The sequence below is a fragment of the Macrotis lagotis genome, chromosome 7, assembly GCF_037893015.1.
Source record: "Macrotis lagotis isolate mMagLag1 chromosome 7, bilby.v1.9.chrom.fasta, whole genome shotgun sequence".
In the NCBI taxonomy this organism is placed as follows: domain Eukaryota; kingdom Metazoa; phylum Chordata; class Mammalia; order Peramelemorphia; family Peramelidae; genus Macrotis; species Macrotis lagotis.
Genome location: NC_133664.1, coordinates 109,727,773 through 109,745,985, shown reverse-complemented (window position 1 = coordinate 109,745,985; position 18,213 = coordinate 109,727,773). Strand labels below are relative to the sequence as shown.

General features: G+C 37.9%; 1 protein-coding gene across 1 annotated transcript in view; it reads right to left on the bottom strand.

Annotated features, from left to right (window-relative positions):
- Positions 1-17,781, bottom strand: part of ZC3HAV1 (zinc finger CCCH-type containing, antiviral 1) — a 101,379-nt gene extending 83,598 nt beyond the window's left edge. Inside the window, 2 exon segments of the mRNA XM_074193585.1 lie at positions 17,430-17,524; positions 17,526-17,781. Coding sequence (XP_074049686.1) covers positions 17,430-17,524; positions 17,526-17,723 — 293 coding nt within the window. The 5' untranslated portion in view covers positions 17,724-17,781.
- Between the last annotated feature and the right edge of the window lie 432 nt (positions 17,782-18,213).

Sequence of the window (18,213 nt, the reverse complement as noted above, 5' to 3'; positions counted from 1 at the left end):
TTTGCCACCACAAACAGGGCTGCTATGAATATTTTTCTACAAGTGATGTTTTTACCCTTTTTTCATCATCTCTTCAGGATATAGACCCAGCAGTGGTATTGCTGGATCAAAGGGTATGCTCATTTTTGTTGCCCTTTGGGCATAAGAACAAAAATTTTTCAAATGAAACAGGGAAGGTTGAGAGAACTATGATTTGCAAGAGAAGAACATTAAAAAATTCTGTTGTAAAGGTATGAACCTTAACATGTGTATGTCTTGGAGACAAGAAAGAATCTAATATTTTTTGTTCTCTCGTGGAGTCATCAATTTCTATTGAGGGAAATTAGAATAACCAATCATTAAAATGAAACAATGTGGGGATGAGCATTCAGCTTGGAGTCAACAAAGAATCTAATATCAATTTCTATTGAAAAGCTTTTTTTTTTAATTTCCTCATTCAGGAAGAAGCCCATGTAGGTCAGTCAGAAAGTCTCTGAAAGACAAGGCTGACAGATAAGATGGGTCTAATATCCTTGGGGTGCATGCTCCTTGAACTTGGGCGGGGACCCATCCACCTGTATGTCTGTTTACAATACACAGAATCTAATCTAGGTGAATTCCAGCCCCATCCAATCCCAAAGCAGGCTTTTATACACCCTTCTTCCAGTGGAAAGTAGGATGACCCAGACCATGAAGGAGGAAACCAATCAGAGTGGTCTGGGAAGAGATGGATTCCACTGTCCAGATTGTTGGAGGTGGGCAAGTCCCATGATAAAGTCATGTTCTCAGTAGGGAGGAACTAAAGATTGTCAGCCCACATCCTTATTCATTTGTTAACAATAAGGGTTTATTTCTCCTGTCAGGAGCATTCCCTTTAAAAAAAAAAATAAGGTATTCAGTGTCTCCATTAGTTTTCACTTATAAATTGAATATGAATTCCTCAGAAACTATCTCCCAGATTTTCATTTTTCTCACTATTTAATAGTCAATATTTAACAATTGACTCAGTTCTCATTTTTAGGAAGTCTATAACTTGGATGATGTTTACTACTTTTTCCTCTAAGACTCTTATTCTTCTAATTCTTTCCTCTAGAGTTTTTCTTTCAATAATCTTTTTTAAGTCTCTTGCTTCATTTCTCCTAGGTAGGCAGCTAGGTGGCACAGTGGACAGAGCTCTGGGTTTGGAATCAGGAACTTTCTTCATGAGTTTAAATCCAACCTCAGACACTTACTAGTTGTGTGACCCTGGAGAAATCACTTAGCCTTATTTGCCTCACTTTCCTCATCTGTAAAATGAACTAGAGAAGGAAATGCCAAACCATTCCATTATCTTTGCCAAGAAAAGCCCAAAAGAGGTCACAACTGAAATTAACTGAACGTCATCAACCAAAAAAAAGAAATTTTAATTGCTCATGGGATAGGCCAAGCCAATCAAATAAAAATGATAATACTATTTAAATTTATTTATTTATTTATTCAGTGATAAAGCAAATTACCAAAGGGTTAACTTTATAGAACTAGAAAAAATAGTGAAATTAATTTGGAGGCACAAAAGGTTATGAATCTTAAAAGAAATTTTAAGGAGTAGAAGGAAGGGGCAGCTAGGTGGCATACTGGATAAAGCACTGGCCTTGGAGTCAGGAGTACCTGGGTTCAAATCCGGTCTCAGACGCTTAATAATTACCTAGCTGTGTGGCCTTGGGCAAGCCACTTAACCCCATTGCCTTGCAAAAAAAAAAGTAGAAGGGAATATAAGATCTCAAAACATACTACAAAGCAGTAATTTCTCAAAACAAGGAATAGGAGGAACATAAACGAACATGGGATAGAGGATCAATTGGATAATTTTTATTATGTAATATTTTAAAAGTTCTTGTACAAACAAAACCAATATAGCCTCATATTAGAGGGGAAAAGGCTAACTGCAAAAAAAAAAAACAAACTTCTAATCAAGTTTCTTTAATAAAGGATACACATGCCATATGAGGAAGTTCTAAAATGGATATGCCTGACTCAGAAAACTTGGGAGGATTATGATAGATATCTTCAAATATCTGAGGGTAGATCACCCAGAACAAAGAATAGATTCAAGTCTCAGAAAATAGATCTAGAGAACACAAGCTGGAAATTTCAAAGATGCAGATGAATTCGACACAAGGAGAAATTTCCTAGCAATGAGAATCATCACAAAATGAAACAAGCTCTCAGAATACCATACATCCCGGAATCTGACCACCTCAGCTTTTGGATTCCAGTTGACTTCACCCTGCCTCCTGTCCATTCTACTGCATTTTATTCCTACCTAATTCCTTCTTCCCTTCACTTTATTTTCCAATAAAATTCACTATCTGGGAGCCAAGCCATGCTGATCATCAGGGTCTACTTCACAGAAGCCAACAACAGGAGCTTCTAGTTCAACACTGAAGTGTCACCAAATTCACAAAGGGGCCAGTCAAGGTTCTGAACTTTCACTCTCAAGTCTCAGCTCTTCTTGTGACTTCACGGTATCATGGAATTTAAAATAAGCAATTATAAAGCCTATCTAGCTTTTATCTGACAAGATAAAAGGAAAATGATGCCTAGGATGATAAAATGGCTTGATCAATATTAGAGTAGTATAGGGGCAGAATTCAAAATTAGGCACTCTGATTCCAATATCACCAAATAGAAATTAAATATTTATATGTAGATTGAATTATTTTTATACCATATGTATTTTATATATTATATTTATATTTATAATTATATCATATATAGTAGATTATATTTTTACATATTTCTATATTTTCATGTTTAATTTAAAGTTTAATTTATTTAAAATAGTTTATATTTTACTATATTTAAAATAATTTATATATTTAAAATATTCTCCCATATTTTAATCTAATTATTATTTGTATAATAAATAAATAAATAAATAAATAGTATGTTGCCAAATAAAATAAATTCTAAAAGTACTATGAGTGCTACAAGTATGCCAAGTGTCACCAGAAAATGAGGACCATTTCTAGAGAAGAGGTTCTCAGATCCCTGGGGGTCCCTAAGTCAAGGTCAAAACTTTTTTCCCCATTAAGAAAAATGTTTTGAGTTTGAATACAGCAAATACCAACAGATGAACAATAACCTGTTTTAACTGTTTGCCAGGAATTCTAACATGCTAAAATTTTTGCTTTAAGCTCTGTAGAGGACCTTTTTAAATCTCTTCCCACCCCACAGATCATAGGAGGAGGACCCAGGTTAACTTCTCTTCTCTGGCTTAGTAATAAGAGAAAACACAAATTCTTTTGTACTCTTCCCTTCTCATTATGGAGAAAAAGAGAAGATTCCAATGAGAAATTCACCTAGTTGGAACAGAATTCTAGGGCTTGGGTTGAGGGAAGTACTTTGGGGAAGAAAAGAAGAATCAATATTTGTTTTTAAAAAACTTATAAAGAACTTCTTTGCAATATTTTATTAAGATTAGAAAATGCATTAAATAATTTTTAAGATAATTATCACTTATAATCTCAACACATTTTCTTAGTTTTGTGAATATGACAAAAATGACCTCTATATAGAGGTAGATAATAAGTATATCTAGGTGTGTATGTGTATACATAGTAGGATATCCATATACACACACACACGGAATAATACCATAAATACAAAATATAAAATATATGTGAACATGTATATTGAAATTAAATGATTGTTTCCAAAGTACATTTATTTCCAGAGTATACACACATATATACATATAAAAAAAGAGACAGAATATATCTGCCTATTGGACATTTCTTTTTCAGTCTTCATATATAGATTGAAAAAGAAGTGTGCTTCAGAAATAGAAACTCAGTCCTTTAAATTCAACAAATATTTTTCAAGGGCCCAAGTCAGAACAAATCACTGAGCTAGAGGTGCAGCAATCAAAGATGACAATCTTCAAAAACAATAAGTGAATTTAAACCACCAGTTCTAGTCCCATTCACAAGGTCCTGCCTGAAATGCAACCTCAAAACCAAAGAGCAAGCCTGTGGGAACCCAGTAAAAACAAGACAAAAATAAAGCAAGTACAAACAAAGGCAGGTGTTTTAAAAGAGAAGAATGACTTCAAAAAAGACCCATAAGAACTGTCAAAAAGACATCCTAAATCCAAGTCTAGAGAATAGAACTGATGCAGCGGCATGGTGTTGATGCTGTTGAGTCATTTTTCACTCCTGTCTGATTCTGTGACCCCTCCCTTTGGGGGTTTTCTTGGCAAAGATATTGGATAAGTTTACCATTTCCTTCTCCAGCTCATTTTACAGTTGAGGAAACTGAGGCAAGCAGGGTAAATGACAGCTATTGTCTGAGACCAGATTGGACCTCAAAGCTAAATGAGTCTTCCTAATTGCAAGCCCACCTAGTTGACCCTATTAGGAGTTTTCTTGTTAAGTTTTAGATGGCCAAGGACTATCCATCAGACAGTCAATCCGGTATTTAACACTTGTTTCTCTCCAAATGTCTAGTTTGAAATATCAGTTCAAATATGAAAATTCACTTTACTCGCTGACTCCAAGTCAATTTCCCCACTCCTATGGTCCCTGTTTGCAAATCGAAACTTGTCTTTTTTTCCATTTCTCTGTTTTCTCTTGCCTACAGTTAGCACCTGTTGGTGTAGTTTCAGTTTTTGTGGATACTTTTATCCTGCAGTGGGGCAGCTGGGTGAGGTGATGGCCGTGGGCTGGGCCTGGAGTCAAGAAGACCCCCTCTTAGTGAATTCACATCCATTAGCATAGAACCTCATCATCAGCATAGAACCCAGACCAGAGTAAGGCCTTAAAAAAATGCTTGTTGACCAATGATATGGTCAACCTGGCCTTCTCGCTATTTTTCATATACCTGAGAAGTTTCCTTCAAGACTCAATTCAAAAGGGAGAGCTAGGTGGCACAGTGGATAGAGCACCAGCCCTGGAGTCAGGAGGACCTGAGTTCAAATTTAACCTCAGACTCTTAATAATTCCCTAGCTGTGTGACCTTGGGCCAGTCACTTAACCCCATTGCCTTGCAAAAATAACAACAAAAAAGAATAAATTAAGACTCAATTCAAGCCTGACCTTCTTCTACATGAAGCTTTTTGTGATTTCCCCAGCTTCTAATATTCTCCATTTCAAATCATTTTATAAATATTCTCCATTTCAAATCATTTTATATCAGGTTTTATGTGTATGTGTGTGTGTGTGTACATGTGTAGGTACATATATATATATATATATATATATATATATATTCTGTATACATCTCTTGTGTATACAATATTTCCCTTAATCTAATTTAAGATGCTTGAAGGCCAATTTGTTTTCACCTTTGACTTTGTATCTCCAGTGCTTCCAAGCAGACAATTAATAAATCTTGTTAATAAATGGATTGATTTTTTCCAGAGGCATCAAAGTGTAAATAGTTGATTCCACTAAATTTAGTATATATATATATATATATAATATTAAATATTATATATTTAGTATATAGCACTGTTTTGAGCTAGTCATAGAGAAAGAGAAGGAAGAAGAGGAGGAAATGAGATTATTTTCTATAGGCAAGGAATATTACACATTCACACAAATGAGAAAATATTGTATGTGCATGTGTGTGTGTGTGTGTGTATATATATATATATATTCATAAAGTAATAGCAATTTCAAGAGGGAAAGCAGGCTGGTAATGGAGAGGGATCAAGAAAGGTCTTATGGCAGGACTTGGCCCCTTATTTATTCTTCAAAGGAAAACTAAGGATTTTTCAAGGTAGAAGTGAGGAGGAAGAGCATTCTGGATGACCTGAGGGACCATCCCTGCAAAGGCACAAACTACAGCTAAAAACAACTCAAGAACACACATTCACTGGGAAATATAACAAGAAAAACAAACCAAAAGAAGCAGAAATAATAAAATTGATTTTATTTGCTTGTAGAAATGCTCTAAGGCAGAGGAAAATGCTCTATTTTCTGCATGCAGATATTTTTTTTCCTTTATAATAAGAGGTCCATCAAGGGAAGGAAATTTGATTACTCAATGATTGGTCATATACCTATAGAGAAGCAAGAAGGGGTAAATAGGAACCCAGATGGGAAGAGGTGTCCACTGTTCATGGCCTCTACCATCTCATTCTCCAGAAGTTGAGGCTCTGGAATAGGAATTTGGTGGTAGACTTCCAGAGCCTTGGATTGAATAAGAAGTTCTGTGGGCTCCAGAAAGCAGGCTGGAGGTCCCTAAGCTCAGGGGAAGGGATCATGGCAGCCTAGCTCCCATGGAACCAGTCATTAGACATTTAAAGGAGAGAGGATAGGGTTGAAAAGCTAACAGCCATAATGGGACTCATTTAGTTCAGACAAACCAAGCAGCCCCATCAGGATAGTGGTAAAGGAGCAGAGTCATTGACCTCTACCACGGAGGCAGATGACAACAGCCAGGGTCAATGCAGAAAGGCCCCAAGAGAAAAAAAAAATTTTGAAGGCTATGTAGGAAAGATTCTTCTTTATTTGGTCACATATCCAAGTGGACAAATTCAGGATGGCTCAGGGAAGCCGGATCATCATTTGTCTAAATCAAGCTCTGATCAGATGAATGGTGTGCCTTCTCTGTGATAGGCAATGTGCCAAATATTATCTCATCAGAGGTTGGATAAGATAACCTTCTAGGGTCTTTCCAGTTCTGCAGTACTATTCTATTGTTCTTTAACTTCTAACTTCATGGCTAAAAGAGGGCTCTTACATTCCTGAAGATGAGAAGCATCTGGGAAGGGAGGATCTAACCCTTTCACACACTTAAGAGTTCTCATATACAAAACTACTGTAGGGAAAAATCGGATTATTTTACTAGGGCTGAGCAATCCAACAACCTCATCACACTTAATCTACATTAGTTATAATCCTAGAATTTAACCAAGCAGTTAATTCTAAAGATCAAAAAATAAAATAAAAAAATAAGGAAAAGTTTAGGCAAGAAGAAGAGTCAAAAAAACTAAATGAGATTAAAATCTAGTTACAGATATACCTGCATAAGGAAGCACATTTGCCAGCAGCTGCTCAGGTGAGTGGAAAGGTTAAAAGTTCTAGAATCAGGACACCTAGGATCCAGTCCTGCATATGCCAAATAATGGGGGTATGAGGAAGGGGAGGCACTAGGTAACTCTCTTAAACTTGAACTGCCCCTAAGGCAAGCTGCTAAGAACTGCAGTTAGGGGAAGAAACTCTAAGTTTCAACAGAAATCACAGATCCAGACCAAAAACAAATACCTAATAAGATCTGTCAGTCAGAAAACAATTCAACCTTTACTGATTAATGAAAGAAAAAGCCTTACCCTATACTACAATAAGGGAGACAGCAGATATTATCTGTGTGACCCTGGAAAAATCCCTGAGCCTCAGTTTCCTTACCTTTAAAATGAGGGGATTGAACCAGTTGATCTCTGAATTCAGTCATTTCAGTCATGTCCAACTCTATGTTGGTATTTTCTTGGCAAAGATGCTGAAGTGGTTTGTCATTTCCTTCTCCAGTTCATTTTACAGATTAGGACACTGAGGCAAACTGGGCTAAGTGACTTGCCCAGGGTCACAAAGCAAATTAAGTGTCTGAGGTTGAATTTGATTCCAGACCCAGTACTCTACCCACTGCACGGCCAGGTTGCTTCACAGATCTATGATCCCATAAAAATTTTGTCAATTTTGTCATGGGGGTGGAGAACGATGTTCTCTAAAAATCCTTTCTAGCCTTGAACCTATCAACCTATGCAAGTTGAATGTACATGCTCTGCAATTTGTATCTTAGTTATCTGGAGTACCAAGCAGCTAAGTGACATTCCAAGGGTTTCAGAACCACTATGCATTAGAAGCAGAACTTGAACCCAGCTCTTCCTGGCTCCAAAACCAATTCTTTATCCAAATACCATGCTGCCTCTTGGTTCTTTGGAACCACTGACAAAATGGATAAACAATTAAACCAATTTTGAAAAGAAGGATAAATCATATAAATCAACAAAATGAGGAATGGAAAAGGAGGCTATTCAACTAATTACAATGTATTGGAATTATGCAATTCAGTATGTTAAGAATCCATGATTTCATAGCTATGGGGCACTCCAAGCATCAATGAAGACCGCAACCTTTTCTAGGCTTTAGGAAAAGATCTTTCTTCACAGCTGTAATCAACAAAATTCAGCATCTAGTGGTCAGCCCTCTGGTGATAAGTCTCTCCAAACTCATCCTTCAACAATGACCACGGTGTATGCAAGTCTCTCCTTGAAACCTTTCCAGTTTTTTAGGATTTGTCAGCATTTTCACTAGGCTTTGCTACAGCCCTAAAAGAGAACACAGATTTTAAAACTGAGTTCAATAACAATCTCAGCTACATGGAAATAAATGTGGTAACTAAGTGAAAATGAAACTGAAACTTAACAAATTGATGCAGGAAGGCACAGAAAACATCAATAGACAAATAAGAAACAGAAAGTGTTACTAATAAATTTCTGCCCCTCATTCCCAAGCACTTTAACCTGCATAATTTTCCCAAACAAAGAAAAAAATACTTTGCATAAACTTATAAAAGACATAAAAGACATAGAGTTAACCAAATGGGATCACAAAGAGTGAGACACAACTAAACTACAACAAAAATCCATCTCACAGGGTTACTATGAGGCTCCAACTTGTTAAATTTTACGTTAAATACTTTGCAAACCTTGAAATCAGTAATCATTTATTAAGTATGAGGCAGAGTTGACTCACCTTCAGTAGTTAAATTTATTTACAAGATACTCTGGAGATAATCAATAGAGGAAAAGCCTTCCTTAGCATGAAGGGCAATCAAGAGGGCCTTCATGTAGAAGATGGGATTTTAGCTGGCACTTAAAATATAAAACTATTTAGAAAAGTTGTGGGGAAGGTCTAGGCTTTAAACACCAAATAGAGGATTTTATATTTGATCCTGAAGGTAATGGATAGGCAGCTACTGAAGTTTACTGAGTATGAGGGGGACATGGTCAGATCTTAGTTTTACTTAGGCAACTGAATGGGCATACTATTTCATAATAAATAACAATATATAAATATCAGTTATTACAACTGAAAGGATTTTTGTAACCATAGTATCTTATATAACTTAAATTCTATTGTTCACCTAACTAGAAAAAAATAAAAATGAAAACAAAGACTGTTCAACAATTTATTAAATACATTTATATCAGACCAGGTCAGAAGTAGACCAGGTTAATAAAAAAATAGACCTGGATAATGAGTTTTAAAAAATAGACCAATTAAGAATGGGACCGGGACTGTGAGTAGCCCCTACACTTCTAGTCTGGCAAGTTAGGGATACCCAGTTTCCCCTCCTCCAAAAGTGACAGAGGAATGCTACATGCCCCAAAGTTGAGGCAGCTTCTCCTCCTGAAAAGAGAGGGTTGCATATATGTGAATGTGTGTGTGTGTGTGTGTGTATATGTATATGTATATGTATATGTATATATGTATATACATAAGATCACAGCTGGACATACATATTCATATACATACAATATACATACATATAAAGGAAAATTGGTTAGTAAAATATTGACAGCACTCTTAAAACACCTCCCAGGATCAATTTCATACAAGGTACCAAAATAATGAGCTATATGCTCTGAGAACAATTCCAAAAGAGGAGTATAATATATTATTCATAATATATATATATTATATAATCTTATGTAAATATTATTTATATGTGTACACAAATAATACACATGTTGCATATTATGTGTTCCTAATAGTTAAATATGACAGTATATGTGTTTATACACACACACACACGCATAAGCTTCCTATACTTTGAGATATATATATGCTTTTCTAGTAAAAGAAGTGGGCAAGTCCCTTAATCTCTCACCGTTCAAATTCCTAAAATGAGAAATGATAGTCAAGTTGCTGACCCGAATCTGGGGACTCAGGAAGGAGTTTCAATACTGGGAATTTCCCACATTATATACCCTTTTGAATCCACATGTAATATAATTAATGAAGAGTCAAATCTCCATTGATTTGGGTGAACTCCTGTTGATAATAGATAACAAAGCAAAACTTCTCAGTATCTGTTATTTTTCTAGTTTCTCTGATAAGAAATTCTGATAACCACTGGGCTGGACGTGACTCAGGTCCATCAACTGGTGATTGAGATTTGGTAGCACAACCACAAGACAAACCTCAAGTCATTTGATAATGAACAAAAGGAGATTAACTTGGCTCTAGGAAGAGAAGACCTTTTCCTCAAGGACAGTCATGAAGGAACCTCCCAGTTGATTTTGTGGAAGGAAGCTCCTAACGGGAGCTACCCATCTTTTAGCAAGCATCAGTCATCAGAAGACACATGTGGCTTTGTATTAAAATGAACAGAAAGTAATGTCAAAAACCTCAATCAAGTCCCTGAGGATAGTTTCAATATCTTTTTTTTCTTTTATTAAAGATTTTATTTGAGTGTTTCAATATCTTTTAAGGAAAAATTAGGCTAATTTGCATAGGGGATGGAAATTGGGAAACTGCTTTTAACCCATTAAGAGAAATATGGAGGGGCAGCTAGGTGGTGTAGTGGATAAAGCACTGGCCCTGGAGTCAGGAGTACCTGAGTTCAAATCTGGACTCAGACACTTAATAATTACCTAGCTGTATGGCCTTGGGCAAGCCACTTAACCCTATTTGCCTTGCAAAAAAAAAAAAAACCTAAAAAAAAGATAAATATGGAAAAATGAAAGTAAACATCCAGTGGCCTTTGATGAGTTCAGGTCTCCAGGCTCCAACAAACTATATCCTCAGGAACTGAAATAACTAGCAGATATCCCTGCCCAGCAGTGATTTTTTTTTTTAAAGACCATCGACAACAGGAGATGTCCACACCGTAGGACTGGAGAAAGGCAAATATTGTTGATTTACAAAAAGGGAAGAAGATGGAATCTGCAAACTAGAAGTCAGTGCATTTGATTTTGATTCCTGATAAAATTCTAGAATGTATTATTAAGTAAATGGTTAGCAAATATGTAGAAAAGGAAACTGATCACCAAGAGCCAGCTTCATCACTGGCAAAATTATAAGTCTAAACAACAACAAAATGGAGAGAAAATTATCTCTCTTTGTAGGTAATAGATTAGAAAACCTTGGACAACCAGTGAAATTAAGAGAATAACTCTAGTTAAAGTATCTAGATACAAAATAAATGCACAAAACCATAAGTATTTCTGTTTTGAACTAACAAAAGGTAGAAAGAATCAAACAATAAGGAACTTTCATTCCAAATAACTACAAAATGTACAAAATACCTAAGAATAACCTATTTATGTATCTTCCTAATAGCAAATGATTAAACAAACTGTGTCAGGAATGTTATGGAATATTACAGTGCTCTAGGAAATGTGAAATGAACAGTTTCAGAAGTACTAATGTAGAGATTAAAGGGAATAAACTTAGAACCATATCTACAATGATAACATTATAAAGGAAAATCCCACTGAAAGACTTTAGCACTCTGATCATCAGCAATGATAAACCACAAGTTCAAAATAATGAAAAATAAACACACCACTCATGTTCTAACAGAAGCAACAACCTTAAAATGCAGAAAAAAACATACATTCTCAGACATGGCCCATGTAGGCATTTGTTTTCCTGGACTATGCTGCAATATACGGAGGGTTTAATTTTTCTAAATTGTTCAAAGGAGAAACAAGAAGAATAATAGGAGACAAACATTTAAAAAAATTTTAATGACATTTTTATCAATGACTTAGATCAGGGCTGTCCAAAATGCCAGCTGCCTGTGGGGGTTTACAAAATGCTTTTGTAAACAAGGTCGAGCTACCACAGAGCTCTCACTAAAATGGCAAATCAAAACATATTGTCTATTGTTTCAATAAAAACTTTTAAAAGTAAGGTTGGACAGCCCTGACTGAGATAAATGAATATAGAACATGCTTATCAAATTTACAGATTATAGAAAACTGGGAGGAATATCTAGTATACTGACTGAAGAATTACAAAATATACCAGCTTGAATTAGATGAAATTTTATGAGGAAAAATTATAAAATGCAAACTCTTTACACTAAGTTCAAAAAAACTTAACTCAAGTATAAGAGGTATACTAAAGAGTAGCTTCTCTGTAAAAAAAGATGTAAGATATCTTATATATGTGTATATATTACATATATATTAGTACATACACATTTATGTCAATATGGAGCAAAACTGTGATAGAGCAGCAAAGGAGGAAAATACTCTCATCTGTCCCCTATATGTGTTCAATTCTGAAGACCTTATTTTGGAAAGGACACTGTACAGTTTTTGGAGGAGAGCAACCAGCAGGGTGGAGGTCATTTAGTTTATGCCTTATGAGGATTATTTTTTTTATTTTTATTTTTTAGGTTTTTGCAAGGCAAATGGGGTTAAGTGGCTTGCCCAAGGCCACACAGCTAGGTAATTATTAAGTGTCTGAAACCGGATTTGAACCCAGGTACTCCTGACTCCAAGGCCAGTGCTTTATCCACTATGCCACCTAGCCACCCCTATTATGAGGATTATTTAAAGGAAATGAAGATACTTAGCCCAGAGAAGATAAGTTTTGTGGGTGTTAGGATGGCCTTCTCTCATGGAAAATGATGATAAAGAGAAAACGCATAAAGAGGAGGAAAAGGAGGTAGAGGAGGCCATGAGTCCATCAAGGGTAGAGATTAGATTATCTTCTACCTCTTTTTGCACCCCCCCATCTTAGCACTTAAAGTTGATGAGTGACTAATAGTAATTAAATTAAAATTATTAATTAATATTGATTATTAATATTAATAAAATTAAAATAATTGAATTAAAAATAATTAAAAGCTAAAAGGACATTGTGCACTATAAAAGCAATACCATAAAATGATCTCCTGTGAATGGCTTGGCTATGGCTCAGCAACACAAAAATACAAGACAGCACTGAAGGACCTATATGGATGAGAAATGCTATTGACCTCCAGGGAAGAACTGATGGGAGATGAATACAGATTGAGACATTATTTTTTCACTTTTTTTCTTTTTCTCTGTATCTTCATTCACAATGTGATTAATATGGAAATATGTCTGGCATGATTACATATAACCTGCATTAAATAGCTTAGTATCTCAAAGGGAGAAAAGTTGGAATGCAAAAATTTATAAACAGGAGTGGATCTAAAGCATGGTTGTACACATATAGCCTATATTAGATTGCTTTCTGTCAGGGGCAGGGGAGGAGAGGGAAGGAAGGGCAAAAAATGTGAAACTATCTATATCTATATCTCATTCAAAGGTCTCTCCTCTCTGCTACTGGCCCCCTCTGTGCCACTTGGACTTCCAGGCCACTTGAGAACATGACCTGGATGACCTTCTCTACTCAACTTTGAAAGAATAATTCTAGGGCCATGCTTTCCCTATTGGGACATTCCCAGTGCAAACACATAGGACCACTCTATCTAACTGGTCTTGGATCATGCTTCCTATCCTATAGGATCCTGAATACTGTGTCTTGCCGCTGGCCCTGCCAACACTTGTTCTAGGAACAATAACCAAATCAATGGCTATGCCTATCATTCCTGTGATTTCTCAAACCAAAAGATCCTTACCATAATATCACTACTACACAGTGTTTTTACCCTGCTGGAATGTAAGCTCCTTGAGGCCAGGGGCTGTCTTGTTGGGGATTTATACAAGCAGCATGAAGGGCCATGTTTGGCAAGTTGTAAGTACTTAATAAATGATTACCATGCATCTATTTGTCCTGTAAATATTGTTTTTCAAACATACCATGAGAATAACACTTTTCTGGAGGTTTCTCAGTTCCAAGACCTGATTAAAAGGATAGCAGAAACTAGAAGAAAGGACAAAGCTTTAAAAAAAAATAATCTTTCTAGCCATAACACTTGTCTCAATCCTTGAAGTGACAAGGTGGGTGGTCACAATGGCCAACAAAAATATCTGAGCCTTTTCAAACGCAGGCCCAATAATCAAGAAAGCAGAGATTTTTTTTTGTCTCACCAAAGGCATCAATTGGCAAGAAGACCAGGTAGAGACAGCTTGCAAAATGTTATGATGCCAGAGATATTTTTCATTAAGGTTGGGATTTTTTAATTTTCTGACAACTTTGGGGGATATAAGGTAGTGGACAGTTATTTGCCATCTGTTGATTTTTGTTCTCTGCCCATTACTGAATGGCACATTTGAACATGGCAAGGGGAGGGGAAAAGTTGGAGGATGCAGTATGTGAGAAACAACAGTCACTTCTGCCTCTAACTAGTTTTGTAACTGAGGATGCCACTTCATCTCTCTAGACTTCATTTTCCTCATTTGTAAAATGGGGGGACCGAACTAAACAATCTCTAAGCTCTTTATAACTTCCTTAACTTTAATCTGACTCCCCTCAGTTTTTATGGTTTTCTTATTTTGAATAATTAATTCTATAATGGATTCTCTCTCCCTTTCCCTTCCATCTCTATGTGTGTATAAACACACAAACATTATCAACAAAATATACAGAATAACAATTGTTTTGATCAAAGTTGTGAATTTTCTTCCAACAGAAACATAAGGAAATAGTATATTTTTGCAAGGCCCTATATCTTCTATAACTAAAAGAATGTCTGCAGGACAGAGGTCTGAATTATCATCACAATCAAAGAAAGCTCAATGAAAATTTACTAAGCATAAGACATTATACAAGCCGTGGTGATGTAATGAGTTCTAAAACAGTCACTGCCTTCAAAGGACAGGTGGGTACATAAACATATGAAACACCATAAAAAGAAGCATATGTCTAAAATGCAGCAGGAGTTCAGGAGGAGGACTATTCCTATAAGTCCAGGGATAGGAGAGATGGGGGCAGAGGTTGGAAAGGTTTCTGGGAAGAAGAGAAACTTGAGTTCGTTACAGAAGGGAAGGTATGGATATAAGAATCAGGCAAGAGTGTGGAATATTTAGGTAGGAAAAAAAACAGCACAAACAAATGACTGGGAGGCAGGAATGCCCACCACATAATTTTCAGAGGAAATGAGCCAAGCAGTTTGGCCAGTAGAAGCTTTTTAACAAGGTAGAGGTGTTAGACAGGAGAAGGCCCAGAGGTCTGAGGCCCATAAACACTTCCCATTGCAGGAGAGAACCAGATTACAATGTCATATTATTAATTTTTAAAATTATTATTATTGTAATAATTGTTTACTACAGGAGGGAATCAGATTAAAATGAAATTTTATTATTTATTTTATTATTAATATTATTGCTAACTTGTTATTGCAGGAGGGAACTAGAGTAAAATGTAATTTTAGTATTCATTTTATTAGTATTCATTTTATTATTTATTACAGGAGGGGACTGGATTAAAATGCAATTTTACCTTTATTATTATTATTATTATTATTATTATTATTAATTTTATTATTTGTTGTGGGAAGGAAACAACAAATGTTATTTTATTATTTTTTAATCTATTATTTATTACAGGAGGGAATTGGATTAAAATAAAATGGTCATCTTTCATATCTCTGGTCAGTAAAATAAAACCTAAATGAGCTTGAAAAAAATTTAATAAAATGAATAAAAATAAATATAACATAGGTCATATTAGTATGTGGTTTTCTAAGCCAATATGTACCTGCAGGGACCCTTATGTACAGTTCAGTGGCCCCATATCTCTTTGAGTTTGACATCAATGGCATAGAAAAAAGTTAGAAAGTTATGCAGAGTCATGTTAGAGAGGGCCTCCTATATCAGCCTAAGGTGGCCAGATTTTTATCCTTATCACAGATGCAATGGGGAGTCATTAAAGATTTCTAAACAAGGTGGTGATATGTATAAAATAGTATGTTAGAAAGATTCACCTGTGGACAAGCAATAGAGTAAATTGTTATGAGGAGATAACTGAAGACAAGATGGCCACCACTTTGGGATTCTGGATTTGGCTTTACAAATAAATGGGACAAGATGGACACGAGATATTGGATACATAGAAAATCTCCACAGCAGTTCTTATCCTGGGGTGCATAAATCCACCAAGGGTGTGTGGATAGATTTTTTTAGGGAGTATATGAACGTAGATAAGAAGAAAATACATTTTTTATTTTTATTAATCTTCAGTTACTTTTGTAATTAAATGTATTTAATTTTATGCATTTAAAAATCCCATTCTGAGAAGGAGATTATGAAATAACTTATTTAATCTACTGGAAGACTAAATAAAAAGAGGATGATAAATACAATAATAATAATTAATAATAAAGTTGCATTTGTATAATACATTGAGGATTGCAAATGTCATACATATTTTACCTTCTAAGTTTGAGGTTTTGATTCCTGTTAGAAAGATGGTAGAAGTGATGAAAGGAAACTAGTTTAGAGGGAAAGATGGGGGATATAGATTTGAAGTGTTGGTAGGATACTAGGCGTCTCCTTTACCAATGGGTAGGTATATCCATCGGGCAGATAGTTGGAAGTATGAACCAAGTGCTTATCAGAGAAAAAGTAAGTGTAAAATTGGATGAAAAGTCACAGTGCGATAGCTGAAGTCACAAAAGAGATCTACAAGGAGGGAAAAAGCAAAATGGAGCAAGAATCTCAGGTCCAAAACTGTTGCTTGGAGGACCAAGTTTTGGAGTATCTCCTTATTTGGAGGTTTAGAGGGGAAGAGGAGACAGAGAAGAGAGACTTAGAAGGAAAACAACAAAATGGAAGTCAAAAGAGGATGATGAGCAGCTTAATTTTAGGAAACCATGGAAAGACCTGTATGAAATAAAAAAAGGGCGCGAGGAGCAAAACCAAGGGACTGTCGTATACACTAAGTGGATTATTCTTTGAAGAATAACTGTGAGCACAAGTAATCAGAAAAAAACAAAATCTTATTAAAACAAAAAAACTTTTTAAGAAAGTATAACTGAATGCCCAGAAGAACGGTCGGATTGCCCCCGTACCTGTCTCTGTGCACAGTGAGACACAAGTCTATACATCTAGGTGCCATAGGGCGGTCTCCGAGAGTGCAAAAATCAATAAAATTTTTTAAAAAAAGAAATTTTTGGACCGGTCGATCGATACCGGGGAGCTCAGCACGGTTTCAGCGGCGGTAAGGAAGGTGCTAGAAGTCCGTGAGGAGAAACGGAGGCAGAGGCGCTGGGGGAGGCGGGGGTCGGAGGGGAGGCCCCGGGGCAGGTGGGGCTGGGCAGGCTCCCCGGGGCCGGGCAAGGTGCCCGCCGGGGGCAGCGGCGGGGGCGATTCGGGGGGTCGGGGGGCCCGTCCAGGATGCACAAGCCTCAAGCTTTCTCAAAGTGCTCCACGCAGCTCGCGGCCAAGTTACACGTAAACAGGAAGTCGCGGGCAGCGGCCAGCAAAGTCGGGCAGAGAGCGGCGGCGGGGCGGGTGGGGGCCGGCGGGGCCGAGGCCGGCGGGAGGGCGCCCCGGGGCCGGCGGGGTGCGCACTCACCTGTCGCGCCGGCACCTGTCCAGGAGGTTGAGCTTGCAGAGGTGCAAGGCCTCGCAGGGCCCGCGGCAGGCGACGCGCCGGCACACCCGCACGGGGGGTGGTGGCCAGCACCGGGCGGCCGCCGTCGGGGCCCTGGTCCAGCAGCACGAAGCGCTCGGGGCCGGCTTCCAGCAGCACCTCGAGCAGCTGCGCCTCGGCCAGCTCGATGTGGCCCAGCAGCTCCCGCAGCCCCATGCGGCCCCCGTGGGAGCACAGCAGCGCGGTGAGGAAGCCGCACACGGCCGGGTCGGCCATGGCGCGGCGGAGCGGCGCGCGGCGGGAGCCCCGCAGGACGCCCAGCCCGGACTGCCGGGCCGCGCCGCGGAAACGAAACCTAGACCCGAGGGGGCGGGGCGGGCCCGGCGCAGCCCGGCGCTCGGGCTTTCCGGAAACGCCCCCGCCGCGGGCGGCCCGAGGGAGTGGCGGCGGGGAGCCGGGCCGCGGCCCCCGGGGCCGACGGGACGGACAACGCGCGGCCCGCAGCCGCCGGGGCCATCACACTGCCTGGGGGGCAGCGCAACTCCAAAAAAGCGGAATCTTTAACAGAAAAAATGGTGATGCATAATGCACCGCGAGGAAGCCGCGCAAAGGCCATCACACTGCCTGGGGGGTAGTAAACTCCAAAAAAGCGGAATCTTTAACAGAAAAAATGGTGATGCATAATGCACCGCGAGGAAGCCGCGCAAAGGCCATCACACTACCTGGGGGGGTAGTACAACTCCAAATAAGTGGAATCTTTAACAGA